This window comes from Giraffa tippelskirchi, chromosome 1 (assembly GCF_054371585.1).
Source record: "Giraffa tippelskirchi isolate mGirTip1 chromosome 1, T2T-mGirTip1v1.2.pri, whole genome shotgun sequence".
Lineage (NCBI taxonomy): Eukaryota > Metazoa > Chordata > Mammalia > Artiodactyla > Giraffidae > Giraffa > Giraffa tippelskirchi.
The window spans coordinates 215,391,521-215,408,414 of NC_137275.1; the positions used below are offsets into that span (position 1 = coordinate 215,391,521).

General features: G+C 42.5%; 1 protein-coding gene and 1 pseudogene across 8 annotated transcripts in view; one reads left to right on the forward strand and one right to left on the reverse strand.

The window, feature by feature from the left end:
- The window catches only part of ZNF483 (zinc finger protein 483), a 61,574-nt gene that overhangs the window by 16,268 nt on the left and 28,412 nt on the right, over positions 1-16,894 (forward strand). For 4 of the 8 annotated variants that reach the window (XM_081574426.1, XM_081574427.1, XM_081574423.1 and 1 more), the window contains exons 1-5: positions 5,755-5,794; positions 7,457-7,980; positions 8,439-8,527; positions 10,395-10,521; positions 10,898-10,993. In XM_081574426.1, coding sequence (XP_081430552.1) covers positions 7,557-7,980; positions 8,439-8,527; positions 10,395-10,521; positions 10,898-10,993 — 736 coding nt within the window. In that variant the 5' untranslated portion in view covers positions 5,755-5,794; positions 7,457-7,556. Of the gene's footprint in view, positions 1-214; positions 380-4,898; positions 4,969-5,219; positions 5,329-5,754; positions 5,795-6,096; positions 6,310-6,575; positions 6,823-7,456; positions 7,981-8,438; positions 8,528-10,394; positions 10,522-10,897; positions 10,994-16,894 lie in introns of those variants that run through there. The other 4 variants (XM_081574422.1, XM_081574424.1, XM_081574420.1 and 1 more) reach the window with 4 other exon arrangements.
- On the reverse strand, positions 13,088-15,208 carry LOC145539717 (large ribosomal subunit protein uL15 pseudogene; annotated as a pseudogene).

The following is a 16,894-nucleotide window of genomic DNA, read 5'->3' on the forward strand; positions in this document are numbered from 1 at the left end:
TACAGCATGTGGGATCTAGTTCCCTGACCCAGGCACCCTGTGTTGGAAGCACGGACCGTCAGGGAAGTCCCTAAACTATACATATTTAAAGAGTACCATTTGATGAGTTTTGACATATGTGTACACAATGAAAATATCACCACAATCAATATAATGAATATGTCTGTCACCTCCAAAAGATCCCTCATGGTAATTTCTACCTCTCTCCCTCTAGGCCCTCTCTCCTTCCAGGCAAGCACTGACTTGCTTTGGTCACTATAGATAACTGCTGGAGGAGGAAATGACAACCCACTCTGGTATTCTTGACTGGATAATCCCATGGACAGAGGATCACAAAGAGTTGGACATGACCAAGTGACTTAGCATGCCTGCTCTATAGGTAAATTTGTATTTTCTATAATTTCGTATAAATGGAATAATATACTATGTATTTTCTTTTTGTTTGACTTCTTTCACTTTGAGATTTTATCTAGATGTTCAGTTCAGTTCAGTCACTCAATCGTGTCTGACTCTTTGCGACCCCATGGATTGCAGCACACTAGGCCTCCTTGTCCATCGCCAACTCCCAGAGTTTACTCATTGAGTCGGTGATGCCATCCAACCATCTCATCCTCTGTCATCCCCTTTTCCTCCCACCTTCAATCTTTCCCAGCATCAGGGTCTTTTCAGATGAGTCAGTTCTTCGCATCAGGTGGCCAAAGTATTGGAGTTTCAGCTTCAACATCAGTCCTTCCAATGGATATTCAGGACTGATTTCCTTTAGGATGGACTGGTTGGATCTCCTTGCCGTCCAAGGGACTCTCAAGAGTCTTCTCCAACACCACAGTTTGAAAGCATCAATTCTTCGGCACTCAGCTTTCTTTATAGTCCAACTCTCACATCCATACATGACTACTTGTAAAACCACAGCTTCGACTAGACGGATCTTTGTTGGCAAAGTAATGTCTCTGCTTCTTAATATGCTATCTAGGTTGGCCATAACCTTCCTTCCAAGGAGCAAGCGTCTTTTAATTTCATGACTGCAGTCACCATCTGCAGTGATTATGGAGCCCAAGAAAATAAAAGTCTGCCACTGTTTCCACTGTTTCCCCATCTATTTGCCATGAAGTGATGGGACTGGATGCCATGATCTTAGTTTTCTGAATGTTGAGTTTTAAGCCAACTTTTTCACTCTCCTCTCTCACTTTCATCAAGAGGCTCTTTAGTTCTTCTTCACTTTTTGCCATAAGGGTGGTGTCATCTGCGTATCTGAGGTTATTAATATTTCTCCTGGCAGTCTTGATTTCAGCTTGTGCTTCCTCCAGCCCAGCGTTTCTCATGATATACTCTGTATATAAGTTAAATAAGCAGGGTGATAATATACAGCCTTGATGTACTCCTTTCTCTATTTGGAACCAAACTGTTGTTCCATGTCCAGTTCTAACTGTTGCTTCCTGACCTGCATACAAATTTCTCAAGAGGCAAGGCAGGTGGTCTGGTATTCCCAGCTCTTGACGAATTTTCCAGTTTGTTGCGATCCACACAATCAAAGGCTTTGGCATAGTCAATAAAGCAGAAAAAGGTCCGTCTAGTCAAGGCTATGGTTTTTCCAGTGGTCATGTATGGATGTGAGAGTTGAACGGTGAAGAAAGCTAAGCACTGAAGAATTGATGCTTTTGAACTGTGGTGTTGGAGAAGACTCTTGAGAGTCCCTTGGACTGCACGGAGATCCAACCAGTCCATCCTAAAGGAGATCAGTCCTCAGTGTTCATTGGAAGGACTGATGTTGAAGCTGAAACTCCAGTACTTTGGCCACCTCATGCGAAGAGTTGACTCATTGGAAAAGACCCTGATGCTGGGAATGATTGGGGGCAGGAGGAGAAGGGGATGACAGAAGATCAGATGGTTGGATGGCATCACCAACTCGATGGACATGGGTTTGGGTAGACTCAAGGAGTTGGTGATGGACAGGGAGGCCTGGCGTGCTGCGATTCATGGGGTCGCAAAGAGTCAGACACAACTGAGCGACTGAACTGAACTGAGATATTTTTCTGGAAGTCTCTTGCTTGTTTGATTATCCAACAGATGTTGGCAATTTGATCTCTGGTTCCTCTGCCTTTTCTAAATCCAGCTTGAATATCTGCAAGTTCATGGTTTTCATAATGTTGAAACCTGGCTTGGAGAGTTTTGAGCATTACTTTACCAGCATGTGAGATGAGTGCAATTGTGCAGTAGTTTGAGTATTTTTTGGCTTTGCCTTTCTTTGGGATTGGAATGAAAACTGACCACTAAATCATTCAGGTATGACCTAAATCAAATCCCTTATGATTATACAGTGGAGGTGACAAATAGATTCAAGGGATTAGATCTGATAGAGTGCCTAAAGAACTATGGACTGAGGTCCATGACATTGTACAGGAGTCAGGGATCAAGACCATCCCAAAGAAAAAGAAATGCAAAAAGGCAAAATGGTTGTCTGAGGAGGCCTTACAAATAGCTGTGAATAGAAGAGAAGCAAAAGGTAAAGGAGAAAAGGAAAGATATACACATTTGAATGCAGAGTTCCAAAGAATAGTAAGGAGAGATAAGAAAGCCTACCTCAGTGATCAGTGCAAAGGAATAGAGGAAAATAAGAGAATGGGAAAGTCTAGAGATCTCTTCAAGAAAATTAGAGATACCAAGGGAACATTTCATGCAAAGACAGGTTCAATAAAGGACAGAAATGGTATGGACCTAACAGAAGCAGAAGATATTAAGAAGAGGTGGCAAGAAGACACAGAAGAACTGTACAAAAAAGATCTTCACGACCCAGATAATCACAATGGTGTGATCACCAACCTAGAGCCAGACATTCTGGAATGTGAAGTCAAGTGGGCCTCAGGAGGCATCACTATGAACAAAGCTAGTGGAGGTGATGGAACTCCAGTTGAGCTATTTCAGATCCTAAAAGATGATGCTGTGAAAGTGCTGCACCCAACATGCCAGCAAATTTACCTGGATGTAGCATGTATCAATAAACCCTCCTCTTCATTGTTCTGAAGTGTTCCATTGTATGGCTGTCCCAGTATTGTTTATTTTGTAGCCATTCATCACTTGCTGATCATTAAGATGTTTCCAGTTTTTAGCTTACCAAAAAAAGCTGCTGTTAAGAGTTACATAAAATTATGCTTTCATTTATATTAAGGTATAATTCACTCATAATAAAATTTACATATTTAAGCGGTACAAGTCTATTTATATAATGTCCAGGCTCCTCTGTTCATGGGATTTCCCAGGCAAGAATACTGGAGTGGGTGGTCATTCGCTTCTCCAGGAGATCTTCCCCATCCAGGGATTGAATCCAGGTCCCCTGCACTATAGGCAAATTCTTTGCCATCTGAGCCACCAGGGAAGGCCATATAATTTGACAGGCATACACAATTATGTGATGATCACCATTAATCAAGCTATAGAGTATTTCTATCACGCCAACAAGTTCCCTGAGTCCCTTCCTTCCACTCCTGGTAACTGGCAACCACTGATTTCATTTCTGTCCCTGTAGCTCTGTCTCTCTAGAATGGCACGTAAATGTACTCATGCAGTGTATATACTGTTTTTTGTCTGGCATCTCTCTCTTATAGCTTTTGAGATTCTGCTATACTGCTGCATATTTCAGCAGTTCACTCCTTTTTGTTACTGAGTAATATTTCATTATGTGAATGTAAGACAATTTGTTCACTAGTTGCCACACATTTGAATAGTTTCCAGTTTGGGGCATATGCATTAATACCGCGGCTATAAGCATTCCCACACAGCTCTTTTTTTGGGGCATATGTTTTCATTTCTGGTGAGTAAATACCTAGGAGTGGGATATGCTGGGTCAAAAGAGTCGGACACGACTGAGCAACTGAACTGAATGAACTGATAGTAAGTCTATATGTAATTTTTTAAGTACATGTGGTTAAGCAGGAGAGCTTTCTTTTTTTTCCTTCTCAGGCAATAGTCATCACTCCCAGACAGGAAATCATGGCCTCTTCTGGCTCTTGAATCCTTGGAGTCCCAGCTGAGCCAGAGCCATAGGCACCTGGGAACAAGGTCTTGATATCCTTGAGGCTTTTCGGAGCTGCAGGAGCTCAGAGGTCCCCAGAATCCTAAGGAGACACCTCAAAGGCTGCCTGGGGTAGAGAACCCAGGGTTTCAACCAAGAGTGTTCCTCTTTCACCTTTAATATTCCTTCTGGATATAGTTTGCCACTTAAATAACTTTCAAAACTCTTGTCCTGGACTCCTGATCAGAGCCCTCAGCTGCCCTCCTCCATCTAGCTATAGAGGAAAATGTGCTTCCTCCTCCTGAGAGGCTTCTGGTCAGAGCCGAGGCTTCTGCCATTTACCAGCTGAGGGACCTTGGGCAAGCCCCTGCCTTTCACTGGGCGTCATTTTCTGTAAAACTAGGGGTGGAGACGAGCAGGCAGGACCACGGCTTTTCAGTTTCTTTAATGTGGGGTGATTTTAGAGGAAGCAGAAAAATCAGACAGACTCACCCCTTCACACACATAAACTTCCTCCTCACTTCCATGTAAGATATGGCCTGGAAGCTGGGCAAGGGACTGTGAAAACAGGAAACCGTAGTGTACATAAAAGGTCATAGGGGAATACTAGGCAGCAATGAAAATAAATGATTTTCATTGATTTGTAACCACAAGCGACAATGGTGATAAATCTCAGAGACATAATGCAGATGAAAGGAGCTATATACAGAGGACATGGGATATGATTCTTGTTATCTAGGCTCTAGGTTCCAGGTGTGGAAACACATAAAATTGCTCGACTCTGTGGTTCTTGCTGTTGTTCAGTCGCTCAGTCGTGTCCTGCTCTTTGCTACCCCATGGACCGCAGCATGCCAGGCTTCCCTGTTCATAGAATTCTCCCCACAAGATTACTGGAGTGGGTCGCCATTTCCTCCTCCAGGGGATCTTCCCGACCCAAGGCTTCATTGAGAACATATGAAAGGGTGGGAACGTGAGCCATACAAGTTACCTAGGCAGGTGGCAAGTCAGCCGTAAGTGCCAGGCAGGGTGGAGGGAGAGGGATAGCGAGGAGGTCACCGTGACAACACACAAGTAGAAGAAGAGGTCAGGGAGTTTATGAGTGGCCAGATTCCATCAGCCCTGTAAAATTTAGAATTTCTACCCTGGGTGAAATGGGAAACCTTTTCAGGGTTTTCAGCAGAGGAAGTTCATAAGCTGTTTTTCGTTTTTTAAGCATCTCTCTGGCTGCAATGTGAAGAGACAAAAGAAGAAACGTGAAGTCAAGACGCCATTGCATTAATCCAGGCGAGGCATGACGGCGGTTTGGACAATCATGGTGGCAGGTGTAAAAGTAATACATTTGATATTTGTTTAATTCAAGTTGCGGCATTATGACTTGTATTGAATGCATTGCTAATTTGCTTCTGCGGTGGGGGGTTTGCAGCCTGGATTTCAGGGAAGGGTAAGGAAGGAAGAGGGGAAGGATGCTTTGAGGTTACCAAGGAAACAGAACATCATAGATCTGAAAACCTGACATGACTGTAGGCCTTTAGGCCTCTGGCGCAGCAATAATTCCGCAGCTGAGACCACCAGCACTTCCCAAAGACCATGCGCAACAGGCCGGCCTGGGAGCCTATGGAAACCACAGACCTTTCTCAAAGCGGGACAAGCGCATCCCGGGAATCGTAGTTCAGCGCCCCTGCGCAGGCGCATTCAGCCCCGCGCCGCCTTGCGCGCGCAGCTCTTGCAGGACCAGTTTCTAGAAGCTCATTGCGGTGGCGTTGGTCCTGGCTGCGGGTGTTGACGCAGGTAGCGGTTGCCCCTGGCTCCTAGTTTGGGGGCCGAGGCCAGGTGGCCAGTTCCGAGGGCGTACCTGGGGCGGGGTGGGGGCCGAGGGCAATCTGGCTGTGCACTTCCAATGTTGCAGCTTCTGCGGGAGATAAGCGCGCTCTTGGATGGAGCTTTCCTCCATCCCTTCCCTGAGCCTACGGTCTTGCAACTTCGCTACTTTGGTATTTTGGGCGGGAAAAGTCATTGTGTGTGCGTGTGGGTAGGGGGGCTGTCCCGTGCATCGCGAAATGTTTAGCAGCATCACCGGCTCCACTCCCTAGGTACCAGAAGCATCCCTCCTCCCCAGTCGTGATAACCAAAATGTCTTCAGACGTTGCCGAGCGTACCCCGTGGGGCAAATCCCCCCTCCTCCTCTTTTGAGAACTTCTTTCTGCCTGCGTCACATTTTCAGGGAGCCTTTATTGTAAGCTCCCTGGAGATCGGGACGAGTGTCTTAGCTACTGCAGAGTCCCAGGTGTCCAGCGCGGCTCTAGGTACGTGGTGGGCGCTTAATATTTGGAAGAGGAATAAATGACGTCATGCATAGTGTGTGCGGCGCTCTGTGCCCCTCGGAGGTGGGTAATTAATTGCAGTTGTAGCTGGAGGAGAGTGTCCTCACTTGTCGCAGTGTAGCGCATCTGAGACTGTATTGTCATTTCCTGAGTGCTTTGTGAGGGTGGGGGCCCCGTCTGACCCGTTCACGTCTGAATCCATAGTGCCAGGTTCCAGTTCGTTGTAGATCGTCAGTTATTTATGGAATGAGAACGCATGCAACACAGGGCCGACTGCGCGGAAGAGTACTTGGGGATCAGAGAAAGCCTCATACAAGAGGTGGCAGTGGAGTCAGGTTTTAAAGAATGAGCAAGTTTGATAGAGCAAAATACGGCAGCATTCCTAGGGGAGGGAATGAATGACTAGTGCAAAGGCGGAAGGGGTTAAGAGTTGCTGGAAATGGAGAGATACTTCTTTATGGCTGCAGGGTCCATCAGGGGCAGCTGCAGCTGAAGGTGAGGTCATTGGGACAGGGTTTCAAGATCATCATGCGTGACGTTTGCATTTGAATTTTGTCTTGAGACAGTTGGGGAGTTATAAGACCATATTTTGGATGTTAGAAGAAATCCGTAGGCTTCAGTGTAAGACTGAAATTGAATAAGGCTGTCCTTAGGTAATTTCAGTAATAGAGAATAGAGAGGTTCTTAGGAAATACTGCCACCAGAACATGGTTATTGACTGTGTGAGAAATTTGAGAGTCAAATATGAAATCAGGTTTCTGAGTTGAGCAACTGGTGGGAAACTGTGTGGCCGGCCATTCACCAAAAGAGGGCAAGAGTGAAGTCAGTTTGGAGCCTCTTGTAGCAGTGAGCTTTTTCTGATACCTTTTGCTGATGAGGAGTATCAAAAGAAACTGTTTTCTTGGAGGGTACGTACCTTTAATTACCCTCAAGTTACTTCTCAGCTTTTCACCTACAGAGAAAATCATTCTTTTAATATAGTAGTTGGGCGGGGCAGTTCTACGCCTCTGAGAATATGTGTGTGTGTGTATGTATCTCTAACAGAACCAAATCAAAAACAATGTTTTTTTTAGGATTCACAATTTATTTCACTTATTTTGTATCTTATATTTCTTGATGGTTTCTGCAGGACCATAAAGTGGATCCCTGGAACACTTGGTATTTTGCTGGAGAGTCCCTGTTGGTGGACTGTGCTGACACTCAGTCTAAAGGAGACTGGATTTCTGTTGATGATACACACTGCAAGCAGGAGTAGCCTAAGCGAGATGACAGCTGTCTCCCCAGATCCTCACACACTGGTCTCAAGTGAACAGAACAAAGTCCTTAGGATGGAGACTCCCGGGAATCCAGAAGCTCTCATGAGAGGAGACACTGCTGACCCAGAGTCTTTCAGACAGAGGTTCAGGTGGTTTTGTTACTCGGAAGAGGCTGGACCCAGAAAAACCCTGAATCAGCTATGGGAGCTCTGCGTTCAGTGGCTGAGACCAGACATCCACACGAAAGAACAGATTCTAGAGCTTTTGGTGTTTGAGCAGTTCCTGACCATCTTGCCTGGGGAGATCAGGACTTGGGTCAAATCCCAACATCCTGAGAGTAGTGAGGAAGTGGTGACCCTAGTAGAGGATTTGACCCAAGTGCTTGAAGAAAAGGAAGGTGAGATTAATAAGTGGAGGGGGGAAGTGGGAAGAGATCATCTCAAGATACGACAGTAAACTCCACAAAAGAGTGTTTTCATTCAATAAGTGACTTTTGTGGAAAATGAAAGAAGCATATTACTACATGATATTACACATACGCTGTTCCACCTTAATACATCTCATAAATATTTTAAAGATTATTATGAAAAGTAAATATATTAAAGTAGTAGGTATATGAAATGAAGGAAATCAGATTTTGTGAGCCTAGGAATTGGAAGAAGATTTTACAGGGTAGTGGGGGAAAGCTTGGGTTTCAGTAGGAAACTGTATGTGTGGCTGTCCTCTGTGTTTTAAGAGTGTAGGAAAAACTTTTTCTTTGTTTAATCTGATCTTTTTCTCCAGAGTGACATATATAATAATTTTTAGTCTGAGGAGCCCATTTGAAAGGCTGAATTGTTTTTTTCCCCTTCCTAGAACCAATCGCTCAAGATTCTGTTATTTCCCAAGAGGAGAACCCTGAAGAAGATAAAATAGTTTCTGTTCTTCCAAATACTGAGTCCCAGGTAAGCTTCCTTTCACTGGTTTTCATTCTTTTTTTTTTTTAACCATAAATTTTCATTCTGAAGTTAATTTTTAAATTGAAGTCTAGTTGACACCCAGCATTGTGTTAGTTTTGGGTATATAATGTAATGGTTCAATGTTTGTGTATATTGTGAAATGACCACCACAGTAAGTCTAGTTAACATATTCACCATATATAGTAACAGACCTTTCATTTTTAAGTACATACTCACTGAGCTCCTCATGAGTGGTATAAAGACACTAGACTAATTAAGACCATCTCCTTTTCCTCTCAGTCTTCACATTCTTAGGGCTCATTCTTCAAATGCTATTTTACTTCAGTTATCAGAATTGGTCATAAGTCTGACTCTTAATAAGCTCAAAATTATTTACTATAATCCAGCAATTATTCTTCATAAGACTGGTCAGGTGGAAATAGAATTATATTTCTTGAACATGATAAAAAAAAGCGTCTGGATAGTGTTGCAAAATAAAAAGCAGTCCTCAAAATACCATTAAAAAGATAAGGATGTCTCATCTTATTGTATTAATGAGTATTTTCTGAATATTTTAGTCAATCCAGTGTGATGAGAAACAAATGAGGTAAGTATGGATATAAAAGAAGATGTATATTATTTACAGATAGTGTAATGTTTTTGGAAAACCTCAGAGAATCAACTGAACATGTACTAAAATTCATTTAGTGGCTGAGAAAAGTAGCTGATTACAAATCAGTAGTTTCTATATACCAATAATTTTCAGGAAAAAAATTCTTATTCTCAGTGGTAAATAATAGTTCTCTAGTAGCCTAGTAATGGCTCTGATTACTAGGTAATGGCTCTGAGAGGACATGTATCAGGGGACATATCTCCCTGATGTATATCCACTTCCTTGTCTCTGGAACCTGAGAATGTTATTTACCTGGAGGAAAGGTCTTTGCAGATGTGATAAAATAAGGATTTGAAATGAGGAAATTATTCTGGATTGTATGGTGGGCCCTCAGTGACATTAAAATGTACTTAGAGTTTGAACACAGGAACAGGAGAAAGCAATGTGAAGCTTGGAGTGATAAGGCTGCAAACCAAGGAACACCATGGAATGCTGGCAACTAAGGAATCTGGAAGAGGCAGGGAATGGATTCTCCTTCAGAGGGCCCAGTTCCACCAACATCTGGATTTCAGACTTCTAGTCTCCAGAATTTGGGAGAATAAATTTCTGTTTTCTTAAGCCACCAGAGTTATGGTAATTTGTTACAGCAGCCACAGGAAAGCTACTACAGGTGCTAATAACGACTCGGCTGTACTGCCTGTCAAAATGTTTTGCTATAGAGGATGCTACAAAAAGTGTATTTTAATGATTAATTGTGCTTGTTTATAATTTAGAGTAATTGTAAGTGTATGTTATTGAACACAGATCCTTGTTTGATTGTGATAGAAAATAATTGCTACTTAGAACCAACTGGAAATTATAATTTGGAATGTAGTCAGTGATGTTACTCTTCCATGTTTAATTTAAAGCCTATAGAACTTACATTGATTCTGTAGATTTGGGGACTGGAAAGTGTAATTTGTGTTCTTCACTTAATATTTTCTCTTAATCCTAGAAATCAGTATGTTAGGGTGAATTTGATCAATGTTAGTCATTCCAGAGAATCCTTGTATAGCATTTCACACCAAGGACTAAATGGAAAAGGAGGGGATTATATCATAATCTTGTTTTATATCACTTGATGTGGTCATATAATAGCTACCTTGCAGTTTGCTTGCTAATTATTAAAGACTTGAAAACCATCACATCTATTAGTTCTCTGAATTCTTAGGATCTGTTTGGGAGTAACACAGTGCACACAGGCTGTCTTTGGTGTTCTAGGAATCCATGACACTCAAAGATGTGGCTGTCACCTTTTCCAGAGGAGAGTGGAGGAAACTGGAGCCTTCCCAGAAGGAGATATATAAGGAAGTGCTGCTGGAGAACTATAGGAACCTAGAGTTTCTGGGTAAAGACATATTCTCTTCATGATTTAGTGTCTAAACTGAGTATCTTTTTGTCCACTAACATTGGAAGATAAGTGCTATTAAAAGTTTTGGCTGAGTTTACAGGCGTCATATGCCTAAACCTTAAAATGGGTCCTAAAAATGTACTTTTGTATAGTGTTTTCTCAAAAAAAAAGTGTCTCTGCTCCATTGAACTGAAAATGTTGAGCATCATTTTGCTGTCATCAAGGCCATACCTTCCCCAATTTTCTCCTCAAATTCCAGTACTGAAGTCTGTTTTTGACAACTTCTTCTCTTCCTTGAAGAACTAAAGGCTATGAATGTTAGAATGTCTTTGTTCTAGACAAAAAAAAGACATTTTCTATTTTCTCTGAACAGGCTTTCCAGTTTCCAAGTTAGATTTGGTTTCCCAGCTGAAGTGGGCTGGCCTACCACAGCTGCTGCAAAAAGAAGTCTCCAAAGGCTGTAGACCAGGTGAGTTGGTGAAAAGTAGAGAAGGACATTGAAACAGTTGCCTACCAAGTCATTTGAAAGAGATTGTGAAATGTTGGGTGGGCTAGGTGCTATGATGATGAAAATTTCTGCCTTGCCTTCCTGGAATGTTCATTTTAATAGGAGAGAAACTCAGTTTGGGTCCTCTGAGAAGGATGCCAAGATTGGCCCCATCAGAGACTTACTGGGGGGAATAATTGCAGGGACTGGAAGAGGCTGGGACTGCTACGAATGTGATGCAGGTCTGATACCTGTGACGGGAGAGGGAAGGAAGGAAGGCTGAGTAGGAAGTCTTAGATTGAAGTGCAGGTTGAGAAGATTTTAGCAAAGCCAAAAATGAACCTCCCTGCCAAAGTCATCTAGCAGAGTCATATGCCTCGCTGAAATGGGCCTGAGTGTAATTGCCATTCTTGTTGACTGGGAGCACCCCTGGTGAAGTGGCCTTGGTGTGATGCTCTAGTAGAGTCAATGAGCATCAACAGGGGCTATCAAGTAAGTGCCCCAGAGGAGATTTGAAGGGCAGATTTCCATGAATGCCATAGATACAGATATCAGGGCAAAATGTGTTGATAATGGGATGTACACTATAATGATGGCATGTGTAAGGAGCAATGGGAAAATATAGGAGCAAGGACATAATTAACAATTGAATCTTGAAGAATAAGTAGGAATTCATCCAGTGGACAGCATGTTTAGTATAATCCAGTTTTGTTAGAAGAAAAAAACGTACATATATATGTATGTCTAAATGTATACATACAGGTTTTTACTATTAATATTTGGAGAGTATTCATGTTAATACTGGTTATCTTTGAGGAATTACATTTTTTCTTTATTCTTCTCTTTCTTAAACTTTAATAATAAATCTTACTAAATTTTTAAAAATTATAATAAATGATTATTTATACATCAGTTGGGCTTCCCTAGTGGCTCAGACAGTAAAGAATCTACCTACAATGCAGGGGACCCAGGTTTGATCCCAGCGTCAGGAAGATCCCCTCGAGGAGGGAATCTACCCACTCCAATATTTTTGCCTCGAGAAGTCCATGGACAAAGAAGCTTGGTGGGCTACAGTCCATGGAGTCTCAAAGAGTGGGACACAACTGAGTGACTAACGCTTACACTTTCACTATATATCAATACTTTGGTTTATTTTAAGAAAAAACAATAATTTACTTTTCTCTTTGTTGTTGTTCAGTTGCTTATTCATGTCCAACTCTGCTACCCCATGGACTGCAGCATGCCAAACTTCCCTGTCCTTCACCATCTCCTGGAGCTTGCTCAGACTCATATCTTTTATGTCAATAATGCCATCCAACCGTCTCATCCTCTGTCTTCCCCTTTTCCTCCTGCCTTTAATCTTCCCCAGCATCAGGGTCTTTTCCAATGAGTTGGCTCTTGGCATCTAGTGGCCAAAGTATTGGAGCTTCAACATTAGTCCTTCCAATGAATATTTAGAGTTTATTTCCTTTTGGATTGATTGGTTTTATCTCCTTGCAGTCCAAGGGACTCTGAAGAGTTTTCTTCAACACTTTTCTCTAGTCCATCTTCCTTTTTTTTTTATTTGCCATGAGCTGTAATTTTGGATCTAACTGGCACCCCTTCTTCAGTTACAATGAAAGTGAAAGTTTCTCAGTCGTGTCTGACTCACTGCGAGCCCATCAACTGTATATCCATGGAATTCTCCAGGCCAGAATACTGAAATGGGTAGCCTTTCTCTTCTCTAGGGGATCTTTCCAACCCAGGGATCGAACCCAAGTCTCCCACATTGCAGGTGGATTCTTTTACCAGCTGAGCCACAAGGGAGGCCCAAGAATACTGGAGTGGGTAGCCTATCCTTCCTGACCCAGGAATAGAACTGGGATCTCCTGCATTGCAGGCAGATTCTTTACCAACTGAGCTATCAGAGAAGCCCCCCTTTTTCAGTTAAATTGCCAGTAAAGAAGGTCAGGAAAACAGCTTTAGAATTTGGGTTGGGAGAGACGTATGCGTGGAGAAACTGGGATAGTGGAGGGAGGTTCAGGACTGAACCCCTCAGGAGTAACTGCCTGGCCCTCACAGGAGGATGATGAAGACTTAGATGTCATCCCTAGAAACCATCTTGTTGTTGGGGAGATGCCAACCACAGTCCCGCGTGAAGGGGGTGCCCTGGGCCTCCAGAACCAGACCTTGGGCCAGAGCTGTGTACCTGCTGGGGTCATTCGGCTCATATACTGACAGTACCCTCTCCACAATTAGTTCATCTTATTAGCCCTTCATTTAAGTCAAACTCATGGCTGTTTACAGCTCAGTTCAGTTCAGTTTAGTCGCTCATTCATGTCCGACTCTTTGCAATCCCATGAACTGCAGCACGCCAGGCCTCCCTGTCCATCACCAACTCCCGGAGTTTACCCAAACCCATGTCCATCGAGTCGGTGATGCCATCCAACCATCTCATCCTCTGTCGTCCCCTTCTCCTCCTGCCCCCAATCCTTCCCAGCATTAGGGTCTTTTCCAATGAGTCAACTCTTTGCATGAGGTGGCCAAAGTATTGGAGTTTCAGCTTCAACATCAGTCCTTCCAATGAACACCCAGGACTGATCTCCTTTAGGATGGATTGATTGGATGACTACTTGCAAAACTACAGCTTCAACTAGACGGACCTTTGTTGGCAAAGTAATGTCTCTGCTTTTTAATATGCTATCTAGGTTGGTCATAACTTTCCTTCCAAGGAGTAAGCGTCTTTTAATTTCATGGCTGCAGTCACCATCTGCAGTGATTTTGGAGCCCCCCAAAATAAAGTCTGACACTGTTTCCACTGTTTCCCCATCTATTTGCCATGAAGTGATGGGACCGGATGAGAAGTCATTTATAACATACTAGAGAAAAAGTTTTCGACAGACAAAGCTGTAATCAATAGCCATGATTTATGAAAAGCTCATACAGATCAGTAAGGAACCCTGATTCTGTTAGAAAAATGAGAAAAGAACTTCAACAGATAGCTGCCCAAAATAACTGACAGAAAGAAACTTTAAATAGCTCTGAACATGACAAAAATGTTCCAAGTCACTGGTCAGCAATGTAAGTTACATTTAAAGAATAACACTATTTATTATGAATCAAATTTGCAGAGGTTTAGAGAAAAAACATTTGACCAGAAATGAGTAATCAGGTACTTCTGATCATGTATTGTGTGGTGATAGAACTTTTCTACCCTTTGGTTTAGTCACTTTTATGACTTACTTCTGAGGAAATATTAATCATTTGATAAACATTCCATACAGAAATAATTAGTAGTAACACTGATATGATGGATTATTATATAACTCATAAAAAGTATCTTTATGAAGAATTAACCAATGAGATGGGAAAGAATTATGAAAAAAGTAACTACATATTATATACATAGATTTTCCATTCTAAAATATGTAGAAAATTTCTAGGAAAAAAACATAATTTTTAGTAATGACTAACTTCCAGGTAATAGGATTTTGTATTTTATTTTCTTTATTTTTTTTGGAAAGCACTTGTTAGCACTTAAGGAACCTCCATCCATGTAGCGTCAAGCTACCAAGACAGCCCCTACCCCTCTTAATCTTCTCCTCAGTTCTTCTGCTAAAGAATTTGGCCTTCAGTGTGATAGGCTGCTTTGGGAGCTTTCTCTTCCCCAGAACTCTATAGAGTAGCCCCAGTGTACCACATCATGATAGGAGCAACTCCAATTTTGTTTTTGGCAGCATTTACCATATCAGCTCACTCACGGAGGTCCATAGTTTATCCAGGTTGACATTTGGGGAAAAGCCCTGGTTCCTTGCTAAGTGGTAATGCCTCATACCAACTTTCCCAAAATTAGTGTAGTGTAACATTTGTCCTTTAGTTGTGTCTGACTCTTTGCTACCCTGTGGACTGTAACCCACCAGGCTCCTCTGTCCATGGAATTCTCCAGGCAAGAATACTGAAGTGGGTAGCCATCTCCTTCTCCAGGATGTCTTCCCGACCCAGGGATCAAACCCAGGTCTCCCACATTGCAGGCAGATTCTTTACTGTCTGAGCCACCAGCGAAGCCCAAAGTTAACCTGGGTGATATTTGTCAAAGTTGATCCTGTGGTGACATATCCCACCAGTGTTACCCTGGCCTCCAGGACGTTTGCAGTGTTTGCTGTGCCTGTGGCTCATGTGACCCTTAAGTTTCCAGATCTTCCTTAGCCTGGATGACATGTCGGCAACTGAGACCATAGAGGGAAGCCCTCCTGAAGTCTTTAGAGCTGTCCAGCGTTTTGTATTTTATAGTTCTCTGGTTAAAAATCAATCTTACAAAAGTGATACTGTAAGCTCATGATTAAGAGCCAAAATGAAAGAAAAAATAAAAAAGAGCCAAGATGAATGATAAATAAAGGAATTAATAAAGGAATTCAAGGTTCAGACCTTATTTTCTTGGGCTCCAAAATCCCTGCAGATGGTGACTGCGGCCATGAAATTAAAAGATTCTTGCTCCTTGAAAGAAAAGCTATGACCAACCTAGACAGCATATTAAAAAGCAGAGACATTACTGACAAAGGTCTGTATAGTCAAAACTTTGGTTTGTCCAGTAGTCATATATAGATGTGAGAGTTGGGCCATAAAGCTGAGCACTGAAGAATTGATGCTTTTGAACTGTGGTGTTGGAGGAGACTCTTGAGAGTCCATTGGACAGCAAGGAGATCCATCCAGTTCGTCCTGAAGGAAATCAGTCCTGAATACTCATTGGAAGGGCTGATGCTGAAGCTGAAACTCCAATACTTTGGCCACCTGATGTGAAGAGCTGACTCATTGGAAAAGACCCTGATGCTGGAAAAGATTGAAGGCAGGAGGAGAAGGGGACAACAGAGGATGAGGTGGTTAGACAGCATCACCAACTCTGTGGACATGAGTTTGAGCAAGCTTTGGGAGTTGGTGATGGACAGGGAAGTCTTTTGGGCTGCAGTCCAGGGGTCACAAAGAGTCGGACACAACTGAGCGACTGAACTGAACTGAAGGTTCAGAGAGGAGCACACACCTGGAGAGTGTGGTGTTAGAGACTCTGGGACTTGAACCCTAGGCCTTACCAGACTTTTATATTTGTGATAGTAAAGGTGCTCCGGGGTTGAATTCTAGGCAGTTTGAAGCATGAAGACTGAAAAAACAGGACTGAAAATGCAGTCCTGTCATGGACAGTAAATAGGTGCCTGGTTAGAGTATCTGCAAGGTTGGTAGGGGGCTGGTGGCTCAGTGGTAAAGAATCCGCCTGCCAGTTCAGGAGACGCAGGTTTGGTTCCTGGGTTGAGAAGATCCCCTGGAGAAGGAAATGGAAACCCACTTCATTATTCTTGCCTGGAAAATCCCATGGACAGAGGAGCACAGTCCATGGGGTCGCAAAAGAGTTAGACACAACTTAGCAACTAAACAAAAAGGTTGGTAGGGCCAGATGGGTGTTAACCTGTGAAAGTCTAACATAGGTGGTGTTGCATGTCTGTGACGTGATTAACATTGTCTGTAAACTTAGTGGCATTAGGCTGCTTTGAGGAGAGGCAGTGTGGTATAGGGATCAAAAGAGTGAGCTTTGATGTCAGACTGGGTGGCTCTAGCACTTACATGTGACCTTGGGTAAGCTAATTACATTCACTCTGTGATTAGTTGTCATATCTATAAACCAGGGATAATGATAGGTCCTACTTCATAGGGTTATTGTGAAAATTAATTGAAATTCAAGTAAATTGCTTGGTATGGGACCTGGCATTTGTTAATTATCCAATAAACACTTGCACTGTCATATTATTATTTGGAAAGAGAATAAATTGATGTAAGGAGAGTAAGTTTGAACCTATTACAGAAATTTGAAACAAGAGTGAGCACTTGCATCTCTAACTATAAAGCACAAACCTATCA